This window comes from Pezoporus occidentalis, unplaced genomic scaffold, assembly GCF_034315485.1.
Source record: "Pezoporus occidentalis ecotype Australia unplaced genomic scaffold, CSIRO_AGI_Poc_V1 ctg428, whole genome shotgun sequence".
Classification (NCBI taxonomy): Eukaryota; Metazoa; Chordata; class Aves; order Psittaciformes; family Psittacidae; genus Pezoporus; species Pezoporus occidentalis.
Genome location: NW_026915756.1, coordinates 100,485 through 127,467, shown reverse-complemented (window position 1 = coordinate 127,467; position 26,983 = coordinate 100,485). Strand labels below are relative to the sequence as shown.

Here is a 26,983-nt window from a genome sequence, read left to right as displayed (position 1 = left end):
TCAGAATGAACCTGTGTGGAGTGAATATACGGGAGTAACATCTGGTTGGGAGTAAGAACATAGGAGTTGTCTGGCTCCATCCAAAGGACAATCCAGGAAAGGTCTAAAGGTCTGCACTGCTGATGGAGCATTCCTGATTCCGATGATGCTGCAGATCCAACAACCTGTTGTTATACTGACAGTAACAGAAAACACTCCCTTCTGTTCCTTGCCAGTTTAGCACAAGGGATAATTCCAGCTTTGTGAACAGGGCTGGACTGAGCAATTCCCACAGCAAGAAATAACTGGAAATCTAGTTTTGCACTGCATGGAGATGCCCGAGCTGAGGGAGCATCTGCCCCACGTCACCACACATGAGACACTCAGTCTTACTTCCCATCCCTTTTCACAGATTATTCATTAAGATAAAACCCAGAGCCAGTGCTTCAGATGTATGGTGACAGCCCAGCTCCGAGCCTGACCTCACACTGACAGATCGCTGCCCTCAAGAGCTCCCTTCAAGTTTCAGCACACATTTCTGGGTAATCATGGAGCTGGGCTTTGGTTTAATCAGGATGGACGCCAGGAGATTGAGAGAACACTTGGTTTTCCTGAAAAATAGAAAGGAAATCATGCGCTGCCTTTGAATTCCACCTTTCTGACCAGGCTATAAGTAACCGAATCTTTAGTGGAGCAAGCTTGAATCTATGCATGAACCCAGCTCGGAAAAGAACGTCACATTTCACATTGCACAATAATCATCCAATTCCTGCGGGAAAGAAAAAACAGAGTATGAACAATTCAGTAACAGCCTAATTCTATTTTGAAGCACACCACCTTCCACCATGGATCACTTCAAAACATCATGTTCCTAACATGTACACAACAAAACCAGAACTGAGCATGTGGCAGAAGTCCAGAATTCCCTTGCTCTATTGCCTGAACCTTCCAGGATTAATACTAGCATGAACCTCCTGGTGTTGCTTCCTTTACTTCTGAAAAGACCAACTAGAAAACAACGCTCCTCATTCCATCCACAGGCTTCTACAAAGCTGCTGCTTCATCCAACAAACCTTTGAATTGTTTCAGTATGAAAATTCCTGGTTTTCTTTCCAAATTGCAGAAAATTTCCAACCCAAGGATGAACTTGGTCCATTTTTGCAGGTATTTCTAAAATAAAGTTAATTTACAGAAAGTCGTCTCAAAATAACACAATGGGATTCAAGTCCATTTGAGACATTTGGAAAGCAGTGTCATACTTTATTTAAAAGAAACCCATGTAAAAACAAAGCTTAAATGAAAATGGTACCTGAAAATAAATTATTTGATATAAAACAAATCAATAACTTAAAACCACACTAAATATACAAAATGTTGAACCATATACTGTACAGTATGGAAAACAATTGATAAAACCTTCTGTCCCACAAACAGATTAATCCATGAACAAAAGAGTACATAAGTTAAGGGAAATTAAGTCAATGAAACCACTAGATAGAAGTACAGGATCATTCAAAATTACTGGTCAAATAAAGGCTTTATCCCAACTTATGTTTCAAATTTCTCAAGTCCTTTTCTTCTCAATGACCAAGTGAAAAAGTTCAGCTGTACCACGGAAAAGTTGCTCAAAACTGTTGGAAAATAAGGAACAACCAGCATGAGAATGGAGACTCTAAAAGGTGAGCCCAGAAGCAAGTCCCAAGGTTTCAGGTGGCAGTTCTGCTGTCCCTCATTCTCCATCATTGCCAACAAAAAGAATTTAAGTGCTGAAAATTCCACTGAACAGAAAAATAGTTTTAGCTCAGCCTTGGTGGATGGTTTATGGGGTGTGATAGACAGGAATAACCACAGCCAGGGGCAGGAAAACAGGACAGGATTTCAAGGCAAATCCCTCCACTGGGTGCTGTGCTTGGTTTTAGAGCATCTAAAGGCTTTGGCTGGTTTTAAACCATGCAGAAGGAGAGAGCAACACTTGAGGGGTGGTTTAGTTGTACTACACAAGCCTACTAGGAAAAAGCCATCACAAAACCAGGGCCACATTGAACCCATCTAAGAGTGGACACTTGAGCTGCATTGTGGAGGAGTCACACAAGGTGCAGGACAAGCAAGAGGGACTCATGACCCTCTTAATGAACCCCAGTTTATAAATAAGTAGAAAAGTAATAAGGTAAAACATCAGAAAGCAACATGTGTCTTTGGACCTTTGTAACTCTCAGTTCTATTGTGATGGGCATCCAACAGTGAGAAGTACTGAGGAACTTGCCTACAGCACAGACTCATCTGCTTTGCAATACAGAGATTAAAGTACCCAGGGGGACAAATGTCACTCTTGGGGAAGAAAACAAAACCAAAAACCGAACCAAACTCCAAGTGCAGCCCCACTATGGGAGCTCTAAGTGAGCTCGGCTCTCTTAGGGTGAAGGTGAACTTGGTCCCTTTGCTCTACAGCTATTCTTAGGAGCTCTAAGTAGAACTGTTAATAATAAGGTGCTTCACTGGCAGAATTCCAAAGGACAAATCTCCTCATTATAGAAGTCCAAATGGTAACCATATGAGAGAGGTAGCGTTAGGTCAGGTTACTGTGTTCGACTGTTGTGACTGACCCATGAGCTCACCATCAGCAGTTCACCAAACGCTGTACGTTACAAACCCTCTAACGTGTTGCAGGCAGGTAGAGCCGATGACTATCAGGACTATTCATTTCCAAAGCTTGGCATTCCAAACCAGGGATCAGGTACACGGTTATTTTGGTTTTAACTGCTCAACATTCTTTCTAGAAAGGTACCTAGGCCAAGTTTTCTTTTAAGATTTGTAATGGTTTCATATAAAGAACATTACTACAACACCCAATGTCCCTATAAAAATAAAAATAGGTGTCCCTCTCCAGAGTGACACCCTTTGGTCATCAGGCCAAACACAAGTGACCATAAACTGACCAACTAATATTCACTGCAATGAGAAATGTAGCCTGAATGACTTGTGTCTCAATTTTCAGTGTTTTCATGCTATAATGATACAGATGGACAAAAACCTCATAACCAACCAAACAGAAGGAACAAGATGTGTGGACAGAGAGCACCACGGGGACACTGACTTCTCCTTCCACCCTAAAAGCTGCCTCCTCACGTCCTTCTCTGTCCCTGATCTAGAGCAGAAAGTGGACGGATTGGCACCAGCTTGGCACAGGAGGCAACATTAACTGTGCTGGCTCCCTCTCCTCCTGCGAGACAGGAGATGATAGCACAGCACCAAATAAACCAAACTTTATAATGATGTAACTTGAACATTAAAATAATTTCAACACTTCAGTATGACAATGCCATCTAAACAGGCACAAGAGAGCTAAACACACTCAGCTGCTTAGATCCTGCTCATGTTTAGAGTGGTTCTGATGCTGCCATCTCCTCATCTGAAGGAACTGGACTTGCCTCTGCCAGCTTAGGATACACAGCAACACCAGAGCTTCCTTTTCCATATTCACCGTGAAGTTTCCCTAGCTGCGGATGGTTATCAGGAGGTTTAAACTGTGAGTAGGCTTGTGGCTTTTTGCACCAGGGTGAATTCCATTCGCAGTGGGAATCTGGGAAGCAAATGTAAGTTACTGAGCAGGAACAAAAACTTCGTAAATCATCAGACTGGAAAAGACCAAGCCTGAATAAAGCCTTCAAGCAATTCTGAGTTTGACAAAACTCAAGCTATTTTAGATACGAAGAAAATCTGATTCATTTTTTAATTTGGCTTTATTCTGTACAACACAACTCAAGTCCAGAATGTCTCTGAGAACTTTGGACGTGGTCTTAAAGCACAGTCAGGACAGTTCTGCATTTAATCAGGCATTGTCTCATTTTACAGTGAAGCTCCACAGTCCAGCAAGGAATGAAGACTGGTCATGTACAGTTCTGGAAGCCCTGTAACAAGTGTGTGTGGCAGCCACACCATGACCCGGTAAAAGCCTTCTTGGAGTGCCAGATCCAACCAAAGAAAGAGATGAAGACCAAGTAAAGGCAGCAGTACTTCCCTTTCAAATGAAATACCAAGATAACCCAAGTGATTTTACATCCAGAAGTGACAAAGCAACAATTAAAATCACACCAGACATCCGAAAGCTGGCGAGGTTTCCTGCAAACAATAACTGGTTGAACAGTCAAGGTCTTGAAGGCTGACCAAGCCCCAGCACAGGACCCTGCCCTTGCACAGTGAAGCCTTTTTACTGGCACCAGAGGTGCCTGACTGCAGATGGGCCTCCCAGAGGAAATGGCTGCTGGCCAGCAAGTGAAAAGCAGGGACTCCCCACTGGGAATGGCTGCAGAAGCCAACGGCAGGTTCTGCTGGAGCGCCAAGTGTTGACATGCACACAAGTTCTCCTTGTGAAAGCAAGTGGACCCAAAGCAAACAGGTCCATTGGAACATCCAGCCCAAGTCTTCCTGTTTGTATTCCCACCTCGCAGAGCCTCAGCTCTGAAGGTACCTACCCTTACCACAAGACTGATGAAGAAGCCTTCTCTCCCCTTTCTTTTCAAACACAAGGCAGCTGAACTTCTTTTCTCACCACACTGCCCACGTAAAAAGGAAACGGTGTCACCCAAACTGCAGAGCCACGAAATCCAGACTGATGCCTTCAGAAAAGCTGGCACCCTCACCCTGTCCCCTGAGGCATCATCATTCTCTTCAGCATCTACACGAGACTCTGCAACAGCAGCATGGCCATAACTACGTGTTTTCATCAGGAATTAGAGCTGGTCCTTCAGCATCAGGTACCTGCGGGTGTCTTGTGAGGCTTCCAGCCTCTTCTGGGGGACCCAAAAACATTTCTATCAGAGCTGTTCCCAGTAGCACATCTCCAGCCTGGACCAGGTCTTTAAAATCTGATGACCATGTCCTAAGCCAGCAACCAAGACCCTACCTCACTGAGCTACTGCAACTCATGAGAAATGTAAGTGTCCTCTGAGTTGAGACAGGCCTTTGGGTTCAGAAAGATCCTGTAAGCAGTGACTGAGCATCACCTGAAAGAAACATCCATAGTTCAGCAAATTAAAGGATGAAAAAGCAGAACGTATCAACAGTTTTTCTGACCTCTGAGGATCAAGAGGCCAAACCCTCTCCTGAAGCAGGTATGTTCAAGGAAGAGCTTCGAAAGGCTGGGTTTAGTTTCCATTTCCAGAAGTTTCCTTTGGTCTTTACTAGTAGGATACACGGCTCTTGTGTAGGACCAAAAGCAGCAAGAATACAGACAATTTTTCCTTGACTTCAGCTATTCATGCCATATATTTATTGACTATTATGATGCAGACACTTTAGTATCAGCTCTTGCTATTCTAGCAGGGGTTCGTTTCCCTCTTTTCCTGACTCAAGCAGCAACATTTTGCTCACGGAAATTACGTGGTAACTGCTGTCAGAGTGGCTACTGAAGGAAGCTGGGATCAGATGGTTCCTACAAGAGATGTTTTCGTACCACTACTGAAACGACATCCTGTGATTCCTTCTTAGCAAAGAGAAATGGAAGAACAGAGAAGCATGCAGATGAGGATGCCTAAAAGTCTCCACAAACTGTTTTAGGGCTCAGAGCAGTGGCAGCACACCTGCAGCGATCACTGATCCACAGTCCTACCGAGGGTGTCCTTCACTGGAAGTCTGAAACCCTATGTAAATGCTGTGATAAACCATCAACTCTCAATTAGTGTGGAATTAATCTTATATGAAATAAGTCAAGAGAAAATGACAGGAAGCTGGGAACAATTATCCTGTGGAATAGGACAGTGTGAGGTTAAGAGATGTGGGACACAGTGAGAGGACTCTATACTACTCAGTTTTAACTTAAGAGAAACCCCCTGAGTGATTCTGAATCTCTCCTTTTCCACATAAAAGAGGTATTTATTGATGTAATGAAAGACTGATAACAAGTTGGTGGAAACATCTGGAACACAGACTGCTGGAAAGCACACTTTGAGGGGTGGGAGTCAGTTGCTCTGTCACAGCCACTGCTGTACAAACATGGTGCTTCTTAAGAGATGGTTGTGAACAGGACTGGAGACAGTGCTGAGGGTGATCAAAGGAGATGGGCTGTCTTTGGGCTGTGCAAGACTGCAGGTCCCATTGCAGAAAGAGAAGAAATGACTGTGAACGCAAAGCAAGGTCAGCCAGGGATGGAGGGATGCAAGCAGGAGGCATGGAAGGGCCCCTGCCATTTGAAAGTCAGCTTAGGGACTGGTAGAGGTTCGTGCAACAAAAGGAGACACTGCATTAAAACTGCCCTGACCCCGTCTCTTGTTTGCTCTACCTTTTGCCAATGGAGCATGAACACTGGACCTGACAGTTGTGCAGATAAGTCTCTAGTCATGCCCAGTATCCTTACACAGCCTTTACTCCATGGAGCAATCCTTGTCAGATTTCCTACCAAAGAACAACCTGCAGGGTTATGTCAGCCTGTGGCACACAGGTTCTACATGACAAATTTCTTGTAGTGCTCTTGGTTCACAACCCTCTTTCTTTTAGTTCTCTGTCAAAGGAATAACTGATAAACCCTTCAAGAGAAACTAGAGTTCTTTAAAGCAACACTCATTGAAAGCTGGACACTGTGTGCAATACTCAGCAAAAAAATAACAGAAAATAAAAAACAAAACAAAATTTGAGCAAAACAAAATCAAATTTAATGTTCTTAAATGCAAAAGTAAAAACAAACAAAAAACACAAAAAAGCAAAAGAAAATTAACAGAAACAGAACAACTCAAAGTTTCAAGGCAGTCTGCAGAAAACTTGGGGGATTAATCTTTAAATCTACAAATCAAAGGGGGTTTTTCTTTTGTTAATATCTAATTTGCAAGTAGATAAGTACTTTTCTGCTGAGTGTTCAATAAAGCTAGTTGTCAAAACAAAAAACTATTAAAATAGAAAAATCTAGCACTCATTAGAAGGGATGCGAGAAATACAATGCTCAAATGTTTTTAACTGTTATTGGTTTTTCCTTTACAAAATAGAACTACCAAAGAAATTCAGACTATAATGATCATTAAAAATGAGTAAGTATCTTGCTGCATTATAATGTACCAGTAAGTAGTTCACCATGCATTAAGTATTTGGACAGAAGAGATTGAGGTTGATCAAGTAGTAACGTAAGATTCGCACTCTCTTTTTGAAGTTTCATTTTGACTCTGAAATCTTCCCGGAGTTTCTTGGAAACTCTTTGGTCCATTCCTATTAGAAAGTGGATTTTACAAGTAAAATGTTTCTAAAACCTTTGAATTGGACAGCTTGGCCACTGCTCAGTGTGCAACTTACCTCCTCAATGGTGTTAAAAGTTATGCTGGCATGCTACTACTTACAAGACCTTGACTTAAAAAGCCTAATCCTCAGCTACATAACGTAGTAAATGAATATTAATTGAGCAAACAAATGACTGTCAAATAAAACATTAGTATTTCTCAACTTTTCTTCCATACTACCGAGTCAGGGGTAGAGAAGAAGGTCACGGGAAAAGGGTGGGAGAAACAGCAACATAAAAACCCCAAGAAAACTAATTCAGTCAGCCTGATATTTTGCAGAAAATTCCAGTTTTTGCAGACAAAATTCAATGGAACAAATGTTAGTCTCATAAGTGAAAGCATGCTTCAATTTTACCACCATCCAGAGGGTCTTGTTAATGCAATAGACTTCAGATTTCAGGGGGCTTTTGAAACATGTTTGTAAATGAAATAACTTAAAAGGAACTTAAAATTGGTCTGACACTGTGGGATTTCAAACATTTGAACATGTCAGTTGCATCCCAGAATATAAAACCTTTTTCACTTCTCATTTAGACTAAGACAAACACTTGTGAAAGTTGGCGCAAAATGAGTTTTACACTAACAAAAAAAAAAAACAAAAAAAAAGAAGAAGGTTTCAACTTCTGTCACTCACTTAATCTATTCCATACAAAAAGCACGAGCAAGTTATTTGTGGGACTTGTTGGTTTTGAAGGAAACCTGTAAGATTTTGTCCCCCAGGCGGTAGCCATTAAGACTTGCTATGGCCATTGCAGCTTCTTCATAGTTTGTCATGGTCACAAAACCAAAACCTTTGCACTTGTTGGTGTTGAAATCTCGAATAACTTTCACATTGGTAACCGCACCAAAGGGGCCAAACATCTGCCAGAGGATTCCCTCATCAGCATCTTGACCAAGGTTGTAGATGAAGATACACCAGCCAGAAGATGCGTTTCCTGGAACATTTACACCAGAAAGCCCACTCATGTGATCTACACCCATAGGAGAGAACCTAGCAAATAAAAAGCACAATATTTCATGTAAAAGTTCAATTCAATTCAGCAAATTCACTTGAATGGGAAGCAACTGAGCATCAATATTGTCTACATGGACATCAAAACCGCCAGAAAGAAATGCTTCCCCCATTCAAATTGACAATCAAAATTGACAGCTGCCAGGAAAAAAAAAAAAATGAATCAATGTTAAATATTCCAACTAGCTTGTTAATAGGGAACTATCCTTAGGAATAAGGAGGCAACAGAAAAGTTGCAAGGCAAGATTAGGTGCTCACTTTCACAGGGTACCTGAAACTCAGCCAGGCTGTGAAGAGCGCTCCATGGCATCGGTGCAGAACTGCTTGAGTGCAGGTATCAGGCAACACCTCCTCAGAGGTCCCAGCCTGCTTCAATCCACCCACCACTTACTTCCCTCAAGGAGTTTGCATCCCATCACCCTCCTTTTCTCACCTCTAAAATACACTGGGAAGTCATAAGCCAAAGGGTTTTATGGTGTTTGCTGGGGCAGGGCAGGGAGGGGATTCCTTGGGTTTAGGAGTAGAGAGTGTGTGTTTCTCAAATTAAATTTCTTATTTTATGGAACAGAAGCAAACACCCCCCATACAAGCAGGTTACTCAATCAGCCCCAGCTATTAGGCAGCTAAGGAAATATTAGTACTTCCTCAGTCAACTCTTGGTGGCTGTGATGTCCCACATTCTGAGCTATGGAATTAAAATCTCAGGTTTTTAATCCTGAATACACAGTTCTGGAGATACTCTAACTGCAGGAGCTTCTAAACATCAAATCAGCAAACCACATTGAAGTCACATAGTTTTACAATTGCAGGATGCATGTATGGTTGTCTTAGTAATTTTACACCAACTTCATCCTAGGAAAACTTCTTTGGCTTTACTAAAGTGGGTTTTAAGTCACCAACAAACCCTTCCTAAACCTGCCTCCCTGCATTGTACCCCAGAAGTATTTATGCATAATAAATAGCAAAACCCCTTCTCCTCTTTATATCTTGCTTTGTATTATTTTCTTTTCTCCTATAACCCGTATCTCTAACTCCCCTTTATTCTATTTCTGGCCTCCACCCTAGTAATTCAAAGCTTCAGAGTATTTTAAGGCAGTATTATGGCTGCAAGCTAAGCACTCAAAAGGTCAGGAAATGTGAAAGTTAAGGTTAAAACCTCAATTGTATGAAACTGAGCTTATGTATTATTTAAAAAATGTGAGGACATGTGATTGTAGAAATATAATTATACTATACCAGGGGTTCCCAAACTGTGGTGTACCACTGGTGATATGCAAACCACTTAAAAGTGGTACACGTGCTGCTCTCTGCCAAGAACATGGGGGTGGCAGTTCCTGATTCTCTGCTGACCTGGAGGAAACAGGGAATGGATGTCTGGGCAGTGAACGCTGCATTAAGTGCCAAACACTTCCCCACTGACTTTTTCTTGCCCTGTACCAAGAGAGGAGCTGCTGCTGTCTTTAGACAGAAGGGAGGGCTCAAGACAGTGTGCATCAGAAGGAAGGGAAGCAGAGCTGCAGCAGCCCACCCATGCCCACAGGGAAGTCAGCTCGTGTTCAGTGTGGCACTTTGGTTGATGCACTCATACAAGAGAACCACGCAGTCACCATCTCCCCTGCCCAGGCTGCCTGGTACTCAAAGACAGCTCATTTCCTTGGACACCTGAGCTACGAGATGCTCCTACACCAGAGCAGGGGCAGTCTCAGTGGTGCAGACCCCTTTCCGACCTGGCTCAGTCTGGCTGCGGCCCCGCTGGCTACCTGCTGCTGGTGTTTCTAAGCCCAGTGTGGCCACACCTGAGCTCATGCTGCACATACTCACTGATGCTCACACTGTTGGCCAGCCCCAAGGAAATCCAAGTTTGGGAATCCTTGTACTACAGTCAGAATTGAAAAAGCAGTTAAGAGTATCAGCAGGTGAATGACACACAGTAATCCACGTGATCTGATGAGTAGGTGACATCTACTGCTTAGTTTGCTTTCATAGGAAACTGTTTCTGTGTTTGCACACTTTATATGCTCACTTTTTTGGACAGACACCTTCAGCTTTGTAGCTTGTTCCCATTTGAGAAATGAGAGGGTAGGATGTAGCTCCCTTAATATCTGGAAGGTTTTTGTCTCAACAGATCACCAGCCTTAGGTTCCTGCTTCCACATGTGGGGAGCAGAAAATCACTAAGCTCAGAATTGCACAATGTTGGTTCCAGCAGTCAGTGTAGCTCTGAACCTGCTTCCTGTAAAGCCTCTGGCTCTGCCCACGAGCCCAGATCAATAGCACATCAAGGACTGGAACCACCTGCAGAAGAGCAAAACTCAATCCCACACCACAGTGTCATTCCTTTGCGATGGAAGCAGAGAGCATGTCAGACCACGCCTCAGACCAGGCCAGCACTTTGGTGGGATGAGGCATTAAGACCAGTTCCTGATATGAGCCACAAATACCACAGGAACTACAAAGGATTAACAGAACATTAAACAAAGGGTCTGAGTGATATCTGTAGGAAATTAATAATTATAAATTAGAGATACCAACGGCTTAATCCTGGATTCATAGGGATTAGGATGGAACAAGATGAAGTGTAATCAAAACATCAGCATAAGAATTCAACTTCTAAGTAGCAGAGACCACAGCTGTAATTTATACAGACCGTGAGCTCTTTGGAAGCAGCTTATCCTTCCATCATGTTTTGTTCACTACACAAAACCAAGACTCAGTCCAAACTAAGGTTCCTGAGGTTTACCACAGTTTGACCTTCAGCATCCTTTAAGGAACAGTCACTAGAAGAACTTGCTGTTCACACCAAAGATGGGAAGTAAAATAAGAAGAGCCTGTGAGATGGCCCCTGTACTCGTAAGAACGTGGCTGCTGCTCTACTACTCCCTCTGCCAATCTATAGTACCTCAAAAACCTGAGCTTTTTTTCAATCAGCAAGCAGAAGGTGGCCAAAATGTGTTGACAAATAAGCACTGGGCTCACACAACCCAAGTGGGCAGTTACCACAGATCAGGGATGGAACAGAGAGACAGAAGGTCTTCTCTCTCATCTCCACTTGTGAGAACCCATGCCTATAGAAATGTAAGAAATGCACACAAATAACATTAATGCTGCTCTTACAGACATCATAAATGAACTGGGCATTAAAAATCTAGTTTCTCCTGCAAGTATTAACACATGAATCATTTTTACTGTTTCTGAGTGATGAGGACAGAATTAAGGTTATTTGGTACCCTATTTATGGATGCGAATGTTATTTGTACTGCTTACTCTGATGCCTCTTAAAGCTGTTGCAAATTTTAAGTGGAAGAAGGATGACAAAAATGTCCGACTACATTAAGAATGAAAACATGAGATATAAAGTCTCAAGATCTTACCAGGACCAGGATACAACAAAGCCCTGGCTGACACAAGACAACAGTTCACCTAACTGCAACAACACAGAATTGCATTCCTTGCTTCATCTGGGTGCAGAAATCTGGATGAATGCTTCAGAGAATTGAGATCTGAGGAGCTGCCTGCATTCAACTTGCTGGGCCACAGTCACAACAAGTGACCGGGGCTGACAGGGACCTCTGGAAATCTCTAGAACACCTCCCTGCTCCAAGCAGAGGCACCTCGAGCAGGTTGCCGAGGTCTGTTCCAGCCAGGTTTTAAGCCTCTGAAGAATGGACACAGTCTCTTTGGGCAACCTGTTCTACCAGCCTTAGTGGAAAACAACAGATGACAATGATTCTCATTGGAGACACATCACACTGAACTGTTCTTAAAATGCTAAAGCATTATAGGAAGGTCACTGGAACAATAGTGCTGTAAAAAGCTATTTGAGATTTTAGTCCGGTTTTACTGAGCTAACTGGAGGAGAAAAAGAAAAGCAAATTATCCAGAGAGAAATACCACCCTAAGAAACATGAATACATAACAAAGCCAAGACAATAAGTATACGTAATGCATTTTCCAGTGCACGGTCCAACTATCACCACCCTCCTTTAAGCAACTAAAGTAACTCAAATTCAAGCAGTTCATATTCCAAGCAGTTCTCAAAGGCAAAACACACTGTATCTCCCACAGCCCTGGGAGCAGGCAGGGTGTTATAATTACCCAATGATCTTACCGAACTTCTGAGGACTCAAGGACAGAACACTGCCCAGCTCAAGATGTAGGCAGAAATGCTACTGCATCTCTCTGTCAGGAATAAGGTTTTCCTGTTTTGCTATGACACCCCCCTGCTGGAACCAACGGGTCAGAGCCTGAATTAAGTTGCAACTTAGATCAGTATTCACCTAGATGGACTACAGCCTGGGGATCTGTTGAGACAAGCACCTAACAACACCCATCTGGAATCTGCCGCTTCCTGTATCTCACTACACACTCAATTGCAAAAACAGCCAACGTAGGGTTTGTCCCTTGATATAATTAACTTAAATATGAATTTTACAAGTAAGATTTTTACTTTCATCATACTTTAATTCAACAGTTTTATTTACAGAATACTGCAGGACACAGAGTGCACTCCGTATTCATTCACACACAATGAGATCACTGCAGAGCTTCCCAGACGGACACGGGAATAGCAGCACAGCCTTAAATGCATTATTCTTCCTAACCTACCTGAATCTTTGCGCCTGGTGATGCACCGGCCCTCCGAACCTTCTAGCTGGTGAATGACACAGCTGGGATAACAGAGCCACATTTTTGTTCTGGTTAGGATTGGCTGCAAACTTCACTGTAATGGGTTCGGAGGAACCTGGGGGTTTGTGACCATTGAAATTTGTAATTGCCTCTTCTGCTTCTGACCTTTTGTCAAACCGGATAAATGCGACCCCTCTGGACAAACCTTTTAACCAAACCAATAAAAAAAAAAACAAAACAATAAATAAATCAAAGGGAAGTTCAGGATAAACTCAAAATAACTCTGAAAGCAAAAGAAAACCAAAGCTGTTAAGTATTTCTGTGGGCATGGCTTGCAAGTTCTTTACAGTTACTGATGGCTCTTCAGCAGCTGGAGAATAAAGTACAAAATTAAGGAACAAAAGACAAATAATACATTTGTTCAAGGCCAGGTTGGATGGGGCTTGGAGCAAGCTGCTCTAGTGGAAGGTGTCCCTGCCCATGGCAGGGGTTGGAGCTGGAGCAGCTTTAAGGTTCTTTCCATCCAACCCAAGTCCGGGTTTCTATGATCTGCCCCACCACTGATGGAACAGAACACCAGCATCACCCAGATGTCAGCAAGACCTATCCCAGAGGCCAGCATACTGGTACTTCCTCTCAACTTCCATGTTGCTCTTCTTAGTGGTGCTCACTTGGATCTATCATAGCCTTCATTTAAAATGTAAGTGTTGTAGGAAGCACATTTTTAAACAGATTAATCCTCCGAAGGTGGAGAACAGCCTCTGCTGAACAGCTACGTCTGAAAGCACAACAGAACCCAGTTTCACCTAACTGGGATTAGATCAAGATGTGAAATGCAAGTTTTCAAGCCAATGCTTGGCTACAGTCTGAAGGAAAGGAAACCTAGGCTAGGGTTCCATTCAACTTTATATTGTAAACAGAATCCATTCTTCAAACAATAGATTATTAAGGTTATTTAAAAGCAAGCACCATATTCTGAGCTGACACTGATATAGACAGCATCATGCCTCAGCACACTTGATGAAAACACAATTATTCCTGGAGGGATTTTAATTGTATGACTTCTGCCATCTCATTTTATAGCCCTGTCAGACAGATGCAAGTGATCCCGACTCCACTGGCAGCCAGAGAAGGAGGACTCTTTTCTAATGTGTTTTCTGTGCTCTAAAAGTCTTTTTCAGCTGTCATCTAGATAGGCAGTTCTAGTGACAGAGCCATAGAGATATCGAAGCTGAATGCTCTCCAGGAAAGGATTTTCCTCATAGAGTACAGGCTGAAATAATTATGTAAGAAATTAAAACTCTGAAAACACATTATAACATGGAGTCAGGATTAACATTACAAAGGAAATTCTTAACTTTGGTCTCTCCTGAGCTGAGTCCTTAACTAAGCAACTGCTCCTTTTTCTTTCTCATGATATTTGATCCACAAAATCCCTGCAGCAAGTTCAAGAGGGAAGTACTAACTGTACGGTTGCTAGTAACCACAGAGGGCTGTGGGACACCTCAGATGTTTCAGAAGATGAGAAAATTGTCTGAGTGAGTTCCAGGTTGGTATAAGAGACAAAATTGCTTTGCTTCTTAATACAGAACTGTGGCCTGGAATTTACCTGTGGGTAATAGCTGTGTGAAGTATGTGTGAAGTAAAGGTAACATTAGTACTCCAGATGAGAGACATTGCCCAGAAGTACAGTGCACTACAGTAACAGCAAGAGAGTAGATCTGGCAAATCAGCCTGGTAAAACTGACAATAAGGGCATGAAATATAGTATGATTTAGATTATAAACTAGCAAAAGTCTTTCTGTACTTTAAAAACACCATTGGAAAAGGATACCCCATGAAAACAGTACCAGTGCTTGACACCAGATGTCATGGTAGGTTTGTAGAAGTCTAATTTAGTTTAGGATCTGCCAGAAAACATGCTATACAGAACAAGTAATGCAACAGAACTCACCTGTAGTTTGATCCACAAGCACACGGGAGTTGATGATGCGGCCAAAACGTGAAAACATATCTTCTACATCTTTCTGTGTCATTGACCGTGGTAGCCCACTGATATATAAATTAGCATCCTTGATAACTTCAGAACTTGGACGAGCATAGGAAACCTTTGAAAAGGAAAAAAAGAAGGTCGTTCAGGAAAACATAACTCTTAGGCAGAAGCTCTTCCCTGTGAGGGTCCTGAGGCGCTGGCACATGGTGCCCAGAGAAGCTGTGGCTGCCCCATCCCTGGCAGTGTTCAAGGGCAGGACACAGGGGCTTAGAGCAAGCTGCTCCAGTGGAAGGGGTCCCTGCCTGTGGCAGGGGTTGGGACTGGAGGAGCTTTAAGGTCCCTTCCAACCCAAGCTGTTCCAGGATTCTACAATCACCTCAGGAGGTGTGATTTCCTACACATTCAGTAGCTGTTATTTTGGAAAAGGCGTACATGTGTATTAACATGATTTCAAATAGAGATCATCAAGTAGCTGAGATGCACATGAGTTCAAAAGCCCAGCAACAGTTTGTAATGATCCCAGCTGCTGCTGTTAAAACAGTGGGAATGAAAAAAGGGAATCTTTGAACAGAAAGCTGTTTCAAAACCCAAAAGGCTTTAACAGCTCCCTTTACTGCTCTCATCCCAGAGTCCAGCACACAAGCCTCCCCAGCAGAATGGAGGTTATTAGAAAGCCACTTCATAGAAGCACAAGAAAATCCAGACATCCTACCTTGATAGTTTTTGACTGAAGTCTGAGGCCGTTCAGTGTGTTTATTGCTCTTTCAGCATCTTTTGCAGTAACGTAGTTCACAAAGCCGTAGCCTAAGCTGTGTCCTACGTGAAAAAACATCTTTTGAAATTAAACCTAACAACAGAACGTTATCACTGTCAATGTCAGAGAAACACAAAGGAGAAAAAGGAAACTCAAACATAATCTACACAGCAAGTATTTAAATAAGCCAAAGAAGTATCTCAGGGCTGGCACGCATCATGAGGAGTAACTCAGAGCTCTTCCATTTGCACTGCGGACATCCTCTGTCTCCAAGGCCAGTGTGTGTATCAGGCAGCTGCAGAGGTTCCATAAACAAAAAATACTGATGCTGAACAGCCTTCAAAACTTAATGGGGGTGGAACAAAGGCAAGAATTGAACAAAGTTCATTAGTACAACGTTTTGTAAATAAAGAGCAGAGGGAGAAAGCCTCAACAGCAGGGGAACCCACCCCCGCCACCCCGTAAGAAGTCATCAGGCTGCTAATGTCTGTGGAACTATTCCAACTGTCACTCCTGGAGACAAGAGAGAAAAGGACTTTCAATCCTTAATAAATCCAACATAGCTAATGCGCAGTGAGTGTCCCAAACACAGGATGGAGCTGAAGAGGGAAAAAGTCTCTTGAATGCAGACAAGTCATGTACTTTATGTAAGTTTACTCTTACAAAAAAGAAGGCAGGGGACTGGAGCTGGAAGAGCTTTAAGGTCCTTTCTAGCCCAAACCGCTCTCTGATTCGATGAAATTCCCTCCTCCTAAACACTAAAAATTCCCTTCCTTTTAGGATATACCAAAAAATATATAAGGAATCAGCATTTACACAGCATTATGATGAATGTCAAGTGTTTATCCCAGGCAAGCAGACAAATTATTTGCTTTACCATGATGTTAAGAGCCTACCATAAGCCTATCCTGCAAAAGAAGGCAGTGCTGTGAGAGTTTTCAGATTATTTTAGTGGAGAGCAATTAAATAAACCTCTAAAAAAGCCTTTCGGAAGTTTGCACATACATAAATGCAAATGTACTCCAGAAGCAAAGATAAAAAAGAAGAAACAAGTAGGTCCTTATCTGGATGAATAATTAACAAAGTGACCAGAAAACCTCGTTTTAAGCAAACTACTCTATTCCTTCAGCTGAAAGAATCTAGTTTTGTTTCCATGACAAAAGCCCTTTCATGAAAGAGGCACTCGTTTTCTTTCTGAGCATCACTTGGTTTTCTGTCCATGTCCCTGCTTCCTTCCCCAGCTCCCTGAGCCACTGCTTCAGCTTCCAGCTCATTCCTGACCCTCCCCACCCCCACCAACATTACCACCTCTGAGGTGTCCCTGCAGGACAGGGTTGGAACTGGATGAGCTCTGAAGTCCCTTCCAACACAAACCAGTCTGGGATTCAATATCCTGGGTTTCCTAGAGTAGGAAGTTGCATCACAGGGACACCTTATTCTCTGCTCAAAAGGTGTGAAGAAGGGAACCAAGAACTCTCAAGATGTTGGACACCTCCCTAAAAAAAACCAACTGCCATCAGACAGAACGCTTATGCGGAGGTGCACAAACCTGTCAGCAGGTACTCAGAGCAGGGCTGTGGGTCCCATGAGCAACAATCGGATCCCACAGCAGGCTGAGACACTTAACGTGCAAAAAGCTTAACCCAGTCTTCCCAGAGCTTTAGTTGGGTTTGAAAGCAACAGCACTTCACAGGGGAAGACAGACAAACTAAATACAACTCAGAGCAGAGTAACTTTTGGCTTTAGCATTTGGTAAAGAAGGACTAAAAGCCTGTGAATACCTGCATGAAGAGCGGGCTAAAGACCACCAGGTTCCCTCAGAACATGTACAACCATTGATCAGAAGCATCCACATTGTGCACAGACACCTTGACATGACTCTCCATCTAGAACTGCTGAATTTCTTGCAGTACAGGGTGGCCAAAAGGTTTCTGCATTAACAGATACTGAAGGAGAAGAAACACTTTAAAGATGCCCAGCACAGCAGATGGACTGGAAACCCAGACCCCAGAATCTGCATGTCCCGGCAAAGTTAAGCACTCCCAAGGCAAAATATAGTACAGGACATACTTCTTCTGTTGAATCATGTCTGGTAGGAGGCAGAGTTGCTCCAAGAAAGAGGACACTTTACACTACACATTGCTGGGAAATCAGTGCAGAGCATAGGTTTGGCTCTACTATCTGAAGTCAGGCTACAGTCTGATCAGTGCAGTCCGACTGGACAAATCCCAGCACTTTTCCTTGCTCTCAACCCAAAAGAAGAGCTACAGGAAGAGAGGATTTCATCAATTCCCATGGGTCAGTGGCAACTCAGCAATCACCACAGGAGGCCAGGAGATGCAACACTGAGAAGCTGCATCTCACACCTGACACTCTGCCACACTATATTGGGAAATGACCTTCTAATGTTTCCCCAGGCTCAAAGCCCCAAGGAATGGCTAGTGCTAGCCTGAAGATCTGACAGAAAGAACAATGTCTACTGTCAGTTTTATAGTTCTCTTATGGTGTCCAAGACATACCACAAATACAAGTACAGTGAGGAACAACTCAGGATTTGCTCATTGTTCCTCATCACAAGTTAAGCAGAGACATGCCTGGAAGTGCTTAAGAATGCAATACACAAACTGGGGAATGAAGAGACCAGCTCCCAGTCTTTCCAGCATGATGAGGAAGAGCTGGAGGAGCACTGCACCCTGACTAACCTTCATCTATTGTGCACAAGCTTCTGTTCACACTCACTGCAAGGAACAGAGAAAGAAGTTCCCACATCTCAAACACCACCACATATTCATCGTTAGACTAACAGCAACTGCTCTAATCCATGCGCACACAAAGCAGGAAACTCAGAGTGGGGAATGGAAACTGACACTGTGGTTTGCTGCCACTTCCCACTTCCTAAGGTGCCCATCCGCAACAACATCGAAGGTAAGTAGTTGTTTCAAAGAGTTTCTATAAATTTTATAAGCACAATCTAATATGTGGAACAGAAGATTGTTCAGTCCCATGCTGTAATCCTAACAAAACCCAAACAGATCTATACTCTGCTCATAATGAAGATTCAAAGCCAAACAAAACTTTGGCTTTCAAATCGATTCCTGAACCAAAGTAATGAGTCTCCAGAAAGCAAAGGCTACTTCAGTCAGTCATTAAAAGCTTTAGTCTAGGGAGAAGACATTTTCTGCCCTACACGTTTCGTTAACAGAGAATGGATTGAGAAAAAAAGATACATATCAGGCATTGTTTTATGAAGAATAAGCATGATCAAACAGTGATTTTTAACTTTGCAAATACAGACATTACAGGCAACTCCAAAGAAAAGAAAAGATTTAATAGCATGCCATTCCAAACTCCAAGCCTGGGAATTGCTCCTCATGGTACTGCAAGTAGCAACAAAATTCGAGCAGCCACTAAATACCATGCAGAATTCAGCACTTGCCAGCACTTTAAAGAAAAGCAAACATTTTGCCCCCAGGCACTCAAGGACTAAACAATTCCAACAGGGATTTTACTTCTGATTTTTCAGGGCTGTTAGGAAAAACCTGAAGCACACAAGCACGTGCTTTGGACTTTAAACTACCCAGCACTGTCAAGCTTCAAGTTAAAGTTAACCAGACTTTACCAGAGGATTCAGTGCTACAGGGAACAGTGTAAAGTAGACTCTGAAACTGCAAGTGATGACATGCCTTGCTTCCTTTTCCACATATCCTAACCTCTCACAGAGGCAATTTTGTGCCGAGTTCAAAGTCTAAGGTATAGCTTAGCTGTGACAGCTGAAGAAAGGTTTGCTATCCTTAAAGAAAGTGTTCCTATGTCCCTGCAAAAGGAGCCTCCAGAGCAAGCCTCTGCTTCTGAGCAACATCTAGGCTGAATGCCCAGCTATCAAATTAGCCAAAGAAATCAGTATTTTAGGAAATTATTTCATGATGATTTTATATGTTGTCATGGTTCAGGCCAGGAGAATGGAAAGAATGTAAATCCCATGGGTTGAGATAAGAGCAGTCCAGTAACTAAGGTATAACACAAAACCACTGCTGCTACCACCAATAATAATAACGATAAGGGAAATAACAAGGGGAGAGAATACAACCGGTCACCACCCGCCGACTGATACGCAGCCTGACCTGAGGAACGATCTAGCCCTTCCTTGTGATTATACACACACAAACATTTAGTATTTCTCAATTAAACAGCACTCAGTTCAGTACTGGCTTGAGCAGCCCACCCACCACCACCAAGTGACAATTCCTTACACACTAGACCATACCTGCAACTTTGTCCCGAATAAGTTTTGCAGATTCAACTTCACCGATGCTGCTAAATAGACTCCGCAACTCATCCTGTGTCATGTTCTGAGGGAGGTAGTTCACAATTAGATTTGTCCTACCAATATCGTCCCTGCAATCTTCAGCCATGTGATCTTCATAACCATTAGACATCTTATATTATATCTGCCAAGAGAAAAAACATCTCACATCAGTTCTAGATCTTGAACAAAGACAATTCTTCCATGGATCGTTATATGCGGTTGATGAAGGAAATGAAGACATGAAAGAAAAAACAAAATGAAGTGCAGGAAGCAATGGGTGTATTCCACACTGGAATGGGCTTACCCAAATAAGATGGAGGTCTGTAAAGTCATGAATAGTTTGAAGAAAATCAAAAGCAGTTACTACCTTTTTCTTATAATATGTAGAAGGAGGAAAATATGGCCATTGACTGGGGAACAGTCTAAAGCGAAGTATTAGGAAAAACTGAAGTACTTGACAACAATATTAATCTCAATGTCAAAATATATATGGAGGAAAAGAGTGGGTTCAAAAAGAGGTTGGGCAAATCAAGGTTATCACAGCAGTCACAGGAATTTCCACAAGCCAAACCTCCTCCACCTGAAAGAAGTTGGAATGTTTCTTCTAATAAAGAACAACCAACTGTTCCTACTGTGCATTTTTCCCCCCTCACAACACACTATTTGTTGAAAATCCCAGAACAATTCCTTCTTTCAAACTATCAAGCACAGCATTTTACAGAGCTCTGTACCACTCAAGAGCTCTTCCTGAAACAGGAGAGAGCTGCGGTTCCAGCAGCCTGAGGAAGCCTGGGCTGAAACCACACCACCACGGGAAGCTCATTTTCTTGTGCAGTTCCAGACTCTGGTTCTCCAGTTTCTTGCTGCAGATTTGGTCATCCCCTCAGTCCAAGCACACCAAACATCTCCAGCTTCGAAACAACAGCTCTGTTTAACAGCTCTTAAAGACAGCCATGAAGCAGCCAGAATTAAGAGAAAAGGTGCTAAAAACTGAGGCGAATTCATGGCCTCCTGATGCTCAGTTGGGCACTCCTCCCATTAAGTCACTGCAAGTGTTTAATTCTGTATGTGTTTCCAATTCCAACTCCAGCAGTGAGAGGAATAAACCCATAAAACTTTTTGGGGGGAATGAAATTAAGGTTAACCTGAGAGGATGGAGTTCTTTCTTGAATGCAGAGCTCCCACTACAGGAAGAGCATCCAAAGTTTGGTCACATATAGCTCCAGCAGCAATACCTGCTCAGCTCATCCCCTGCTCTTGCTGCACTCAGTTTACCAATTGTAAATCCAGACTGACACCGCTGTGTTTCCAGACTAATGGTAAATGGATGCTTCACCTGATGCAAGAGCTCAGTCTAAGCACAAATTCAAGCACTGGAGACTTGCAAATCTTCAAGTCCCTTCTGAAAGTTCAGTACAAACCTTCCAAGTTCAATATGAACTTTGCTTCCCACTGCATCTCTCAGTGCTGCCATGGAAGAATTAATTACCCCAGGCTCAAAGAACTTTGTGTTTATTTTAATACAACTTTTGGCCAACACACTCATTTAGCCCAAAGAATAACCTAAGGTGCTGTACATAAGCAACTCCTATTAAAACTCCTCTAGATGCAGCTTGCTTGAGAGCTGAGCACGTTATCTGAGGCAGGTATCAGCAACCCAGCGTTAATCTTGCCTGAGGGGATAATCAAATCTGAGATGAATTAGAACAGTCTAAGGTATCATTGCTTCTCAGCCACCACACATCAGGTTGGGCGTTCAGAGTGTGCAAAGGCTTTAGCTCATCTCAATGCAGTAAGGCAGCCACCCTCATGATACCACAGTTAATATTGGCTGTGCTTGCCAATCGATTTTTGCATTGACGTGGAACAGAAGCATTCCTAGGACCTCATTTGCTCCTCAAATGAGGTGATGTGCAGTCACAGCCAAGACAGTTGGCCAGGCTGGACAGGGCTCGAAGCAACCTGCTTTAGTGGAAGGCGTTGCGGGGTTGGGACTGGAGGAGCTTTAAGGCCCTTTCAGCCCAAACCAGGCTGGGATTCTATGATGGCAAGTGCCCAGACTTGTATGAGGCTTTAAGCAAAGCTGGCAGGAGTTTGGCAAATGCCTATCACCTGTAAATCACTTCACCACAGCCTCTCATCTCACTGTCTGCAATGTTTCTGGTGATAACCATGCAGTGCACTAGGCATACTTGGTTCCAAAGCCATCAGAACTGTGAAGGAAGCCTTCCATCTGCTTTCTTGAGACATTAGGAAGCCCTACAGACAAGCCTAGCAAACATTTTCATGGGATACCAGGCACAAAGCATGCAGAGCAATGAAGGCATCATAGAGAAGAAGAAAAGGAGCATAGCACTGATTAAGATGCTCCTTCCTTCCTAATCTTTCACCACGCACTTACACAATCTACTGCAATTACCCTTTCTGGCCATACTGGGAGTTAATGGGAAACGACTTCCTCTACTGGTGGTGAACTGTGCTAATGCCAGTGAGAGTAAAAACAGCCCCTGAAGAAGTGTTGGCCTTTGCATCCTGAAAACAATCCCTGTTCAGCACATGGATGATGTATGTTAACACGCCCCCTCAGCCCCCCACAAGTCAGGGTTGACTCAGAGGTAAACAACAAATTTGGCTATGCCTTGGACACTGCTCTACCACTCAGTGCTGAAGCTGCTGAGCAGTCTTCCTTAGAGACCACACCTGAAATAGAACAAAAAGGACACTACTACATCAAGGGCAGTGCCAAATCAATTCACAGAGCTGCAGAAGGCAGATGCAGAGGTGCTGAGACGTCCAGATTTGAACACATGTCAAAAGCAATGCCACACACCAGAAGGGTCTGCCGAGCCCGTACAGCCTCCAATAGCTTTACATGCTTCACAACTCGGGACACAACTGAGAAGCAAGAGGTTAACTGAGGCATAGAGGAGACATAGACTGGACAGACACACACCCCCATCCATTTTTTCTTCTCAGACCCCTCTACTTTCCCTATAATATCCAAGAAAACCTCTTTAACTCTTCAAACAAACTCATTCCGTGTCCCCAACAGCTCTCCATACTGCACCCCACAAGCACAGATATCTCAATGAACATCTATACAGACTCTAGAGATTAATGACACCACAGCACAACACCTGCTGCTATTTGAATCACTGCATTCATACAACCCTGCTTTGGATGGGAGAGGATTTGAATATTGACCAAAAGCCAGCTGAGGTAAAGGTGAAAACACAAAGTCCACAGATCCTCTCTTCAATTCAACAATAAAATTTATACACCATATGAGGGGAAAAAATATTAACATAAAAAGTTACCCAAGCATGTGTAATGGGCTGTACAGGTCCAACACTTCAAAACCTCAACTACAATCTGAGCCATGCGCTTGTCTTTTAACAGTTTATTTCAATGTCTACTTGCAAAGGCAGGTGATAGAACCATGGAATCACAGAGCAGTTTGGCTTGGAAGGGACCTTAATGCTCCTCCAGTTCTAGCCCCCTGCCACAGGCAGGGGCACCTTCCACTAGAGCAGCTTGCTCCAAGCTCCATCCAATCCCTACAGGCCCTTGACAAAAGCCCCTCTCCAGCTCATTCATCAGCACAAAACAGGTAGCTGGAAATTAATCTCTGAAGGCTTGATCCAACTCTTGAAAGCTCCAAGAAACCCGGAGAGTGGCTTTGGACAAGGGCCTGTAGGGACAGGCCAAGGGGAATGGCTTTAACCTGCCAGAGGGGAGACTGAGATGAGCTCTTAGGCAGAAGCTCTTCCCTGTGAGGGTGCTGAGGCGCTGGCACAGGGTGCCCAGAGAAGCTGTGGCTGCCCCATCCCTGGCAGTGTTCAAGGCCAGGTTGGACACAGGGGCCTGGAGCAAGCTGCTCTAGTGGAAGGGGTCCCTGCCCGTGGCAGGGGGTTGGAGCTGGATGAGCTTTAAGGTCCCTTCCAGCCCAAACCACTCTGTTATTCTGTGATTCATTCCATGATTCCACAGCTTGCTCCTGCACTCCTACAAGGAGGCCATGGAAGTGGTGGGCTAGAAGAAAATTGTAATTTACACTTACTATGCCACTGCTACCAATATTAAAAACAAGAACAAAACAAGACAGCAAAACCACACACATGAAGAGCATCACCGCCTTCTCAGCACAGTTTATTTCCACCCTACCCCCCAAAAAAAAGCAAAAACCAAACACCAAAAGAAAATTAAAAGATTTTTTTCATACAACTTCTACATATAGCAAGGCTGTATAATCAAATGGATCACTCAGGCCAGCAGTTTGAAGCTTGCAGGCACTTCGATCACAGAACTGCACATCAAAAAGGAGAAGTGCCCTGACCAATTTCCAACAGAGGCAAAATGCGACACCTCGCCTTCGCTGAGCTGTGTCACTCTTCCTGACTGCTTCAGCTGGTGGGAATCTCCTGCAGCTGCTTTCCATGCTTTTTTCTGAAGTGCTAAAAGAACAGCTTCTCTTTGAAGTCTGCAAATACAGTAAGCTTGAGATTCTGAGCTAAAAGTCACCACCTTCACAGGGAGCTTATCCACAAGGCACGTTATTAGATGTTGCACCAACTACATTTTACTGTAATCAATTCATAGAGGGTTTGTAACAAATAAGCAAGAAACAAGGCAGAGACCAAAGCTGCAAGAGAGAAAGCTAAAAGAAATTACAATTCTGAAATTACAATGACATGTCTGCCAGGTCAAGACAAGGAGGGTGTTTAGAGGAAGGTGACAGAACATGCAAGAACCAGCAAACATAATAAAGTGGTTTAAGGACAAGGGGAATGGTTTGAACTTGCCAGAGGGGAGACTGAGATGAGCTCTTAGGCAGAAGCTCTTCCCTGTGAGGGTGCTGAGGCGATGGCACAGGGTGCCCAGAGAAGCTGTGGCTGCCCCATCCCTGGCAGTGTTCAAGGCCAGGTTGGACACAGGGGCTTGGAGCAAGCTGCTCTAGTGGAAGGTGTCCCTGCCTGTGGCAGGGGGTGGGAACTGGAAGAACTTTAAGGTCCCTTCCAACTCAACCCATTCCCTGGCTCTGTGGTTAATGAGGCACACAGACCACGGTCCACGTGAGCTCATTGCAGCACCAGGTACCAGCCACGTTCCACATGCACTGTTCACTTAAAGACACTCTACACAACAGTCACGTTTCCATTCAGACTCTGCTTGCCACCACTCTTGCCCCCACAGCCCTGGCACTGCACGAGGCAGCTCCCATAGGAAAGCAGGATCTGATTTCATCAGAAAGCATTTTCTGATGCTGCAGAACCACCCACATCATGGCCCAAGAACTGAGGCTATCAACTCACACTACAGCACCTCTATCAGCTACTACAGCTCGAGAGCTTCCTGCTCACACTCCAGCCAAGGGGAAAGCCCACTGCAAGCACAGGCCGCAGTCCTGTAACTCAGCACTGCTGAGCACTGACTCCTCAGCCCACAGCCCCATCTGCATCGTTACACAAACAGAGCTACACTGCTTCAGGACAAAAACTGGGACAGGCCCAGCGGAATGGAGCACGCTGCAGAGACGGACGAGCCCGGGAGTTTATTACCTGTCATACAACCCAAGCTTAACCCCCATGGCAAGGGGTTTGGAAGTGAGGTCCTTTCCAACCCAAACCATTCTACGGTTCTAACCCAAGAGTTACAGATAGCCAAGAAATCACACCAATCATCACTGTTTTAAGGAGAAATACACAAGGCAGAGAACTGTTCACACTGATCTAGAAAGAAAAGTGGTTAAACATGAGCTGGAGAAGAGGCGACAGCTGAACAGTGTGAGCACTCAACATCCACATTCATGGCATAAAAGGAAAAGGAAAACAAATAGAGAGACCACAAAAGATGACCAAGTGTCAACAACAAGCACTGATAAAGGGAATTAACTTATCCCCTTCCCATTTCTTCCCTCCTTCATTTTCCACGTATGCCTCAAGTGGATCGCAGGGTCCCAGTGCAAAGTCCTTTATGTAAGAAAACACACTTCCCTTTCCAGCAAGGCTCAGGTATAAGCCCAGCAGATAATGCTGTTCCACCACCCAGCATTAGAGCAGGAGGCCAGCACACACATGCATTTCATCAGACCTCTGTGGACCTTTCTCCCACTTCCTTTCACCCACATCCCGCCAAACCATTCTTACCTCTCCCATCACTTAGAAAGGGTGAGTGCTCGCTCCAAGAAGCCTCCCATGAGCACTGATAATAGTGGGCTCCTACTTCAGTCGTGATTTTTTCCGGCCAAAGGCACTTAGCACAGCACTGCTGAGCCCTGCTCGCAGCAGGTCCCAATTTGCACACACTGACCACGTTAGGGAGCCCACCCTCAGCTACCGCCACTCAGTAAAGAGGCGCCAATCTTAACGAGCGGGGGAGATTTAGGGAGCCGTGTCCGTGCACACAAAAGGCCAAATAAACATGGAAGACCGCGACACCAAACCGCAGCAGGGCCCCGGCACAAGGCGCGGGGCCGGGCAGCGACGGCCGCCTCCCCGCCCCGGTTCACTCCGCGGCAGCCCCGAGTAGCGAGACCCGCGGCCCAGGAGCGCGGCGGCCCCGGGCCCCGCTGCGCCGCATCCAGCTCTCGCGGGCCCGCCCGGCCCCGGCCCGCGCTCCCCCTCCGCTGGCTCCTCCCCCCGCAAGGCCCCGGCTCTCCCCCTGCAGGCCCAGGCCTCGGCCATGGCCGAGTGGGAGCGCGGCGCCGGCTGTTCGCTGCCGATCGGAGCGGGGCTCCCGAAGCCTGGGCTTCCCCCGCCGGGGCCTGCTCACGGCGTGGAAGAGCCGGGAGGAGAACGTGCGTGTGTCTGTGCTGCTGCCCTGCCGCGTCCTTCCGTGCGGCGGAAGGGAAAACACAAGTTCTTCCCTGGAGCACAAGAGTTTCGGACGTAGCAGGACAGCCCCGGGCTCTGGGTGTTTGTGGTCACAACCTCCCGTTAGCGGAAGCCTTTCCATGGGACCTCGGGGGACTCTCCATGAGCAGTAACACACAGGGAGGCTTGTGACTGGTTAAGAGATGAAACTGTTCCTGCGTCAATGAGATGCAAGTGATGGTC

The 26,983-nt window shown here is 44.4% G+C and overlaps 1 protein-coding gene across 2 annotated transcripts; it reads right to left on the bottom strand.

Moving 5' to 3' along the window:
- Positions 1-6,603: 6,603 nt before the first annotated feature.
- On the bottom strand, positions 6,604-26,216 carry ELAVL1 (ELAV like RNA binding protein 1). Of its 2 annotated transcripts, XM_062634484.1 has the most exons (7): positions 26,075-26,216; positions 19,887-20,070; positions 15,581-15,684; positions 14,830-14,983; positions 12,855-13,080; positions 9,487-9,600; positions 6,604-8,229 (listed from the first exon to the last, which is right to left on the bottom strand). In XM_062634484.1, the coding sequence occupies exons 2-7, from the start codon at positions 20,056-20,058 to the stop codon at positions 7,905-7,907; spliced, it is 1,095 nt and encodes a 364-aa protein (XP_062490468.1). In that variant the 5' UTR covers positions 20,059-20,070; positions 26,075-26,216; the 3' UTR covers positions 6,604-7,904. The 2 variants fall into 2 exon arrangements, with proteins under 2 accessions (XP_062490468.1, XP_062490469.1); XM_062634485.1 differs by lacking the exon at positions 9,487-9,600 and having other exon boundaries at positions 26,075-26,213.
- Between the last annotated feature and the right edge of the window lie 767 nt (positions 26,217-26,983).

Bases quoted from the DNA above. Each gene is read 5' to 3' on its own strand.
- ELAVL1 (XM_062634484.1), bottom strand. From the start codon at position 20,058: ATGTCTAATGGTTATGAAGATCACATGGCTGAAGATTGCAGGGACGAT. The intron at 14,984-15,580 runs GTAGGATGTCTG...TCCTTTTCAAAG, and splicing joins TTCAGTCAAAAACTATCAAG to GTTTCCTATGCTCGTCCAAG. The intron at 9,601-12,854 runs GTAGGTTAGGAA...TGTTTCCTCCAG, and splicing joins CACCAGGCGCAAAGATTCAG to GTCAGCAGAGAATCAGGAAC.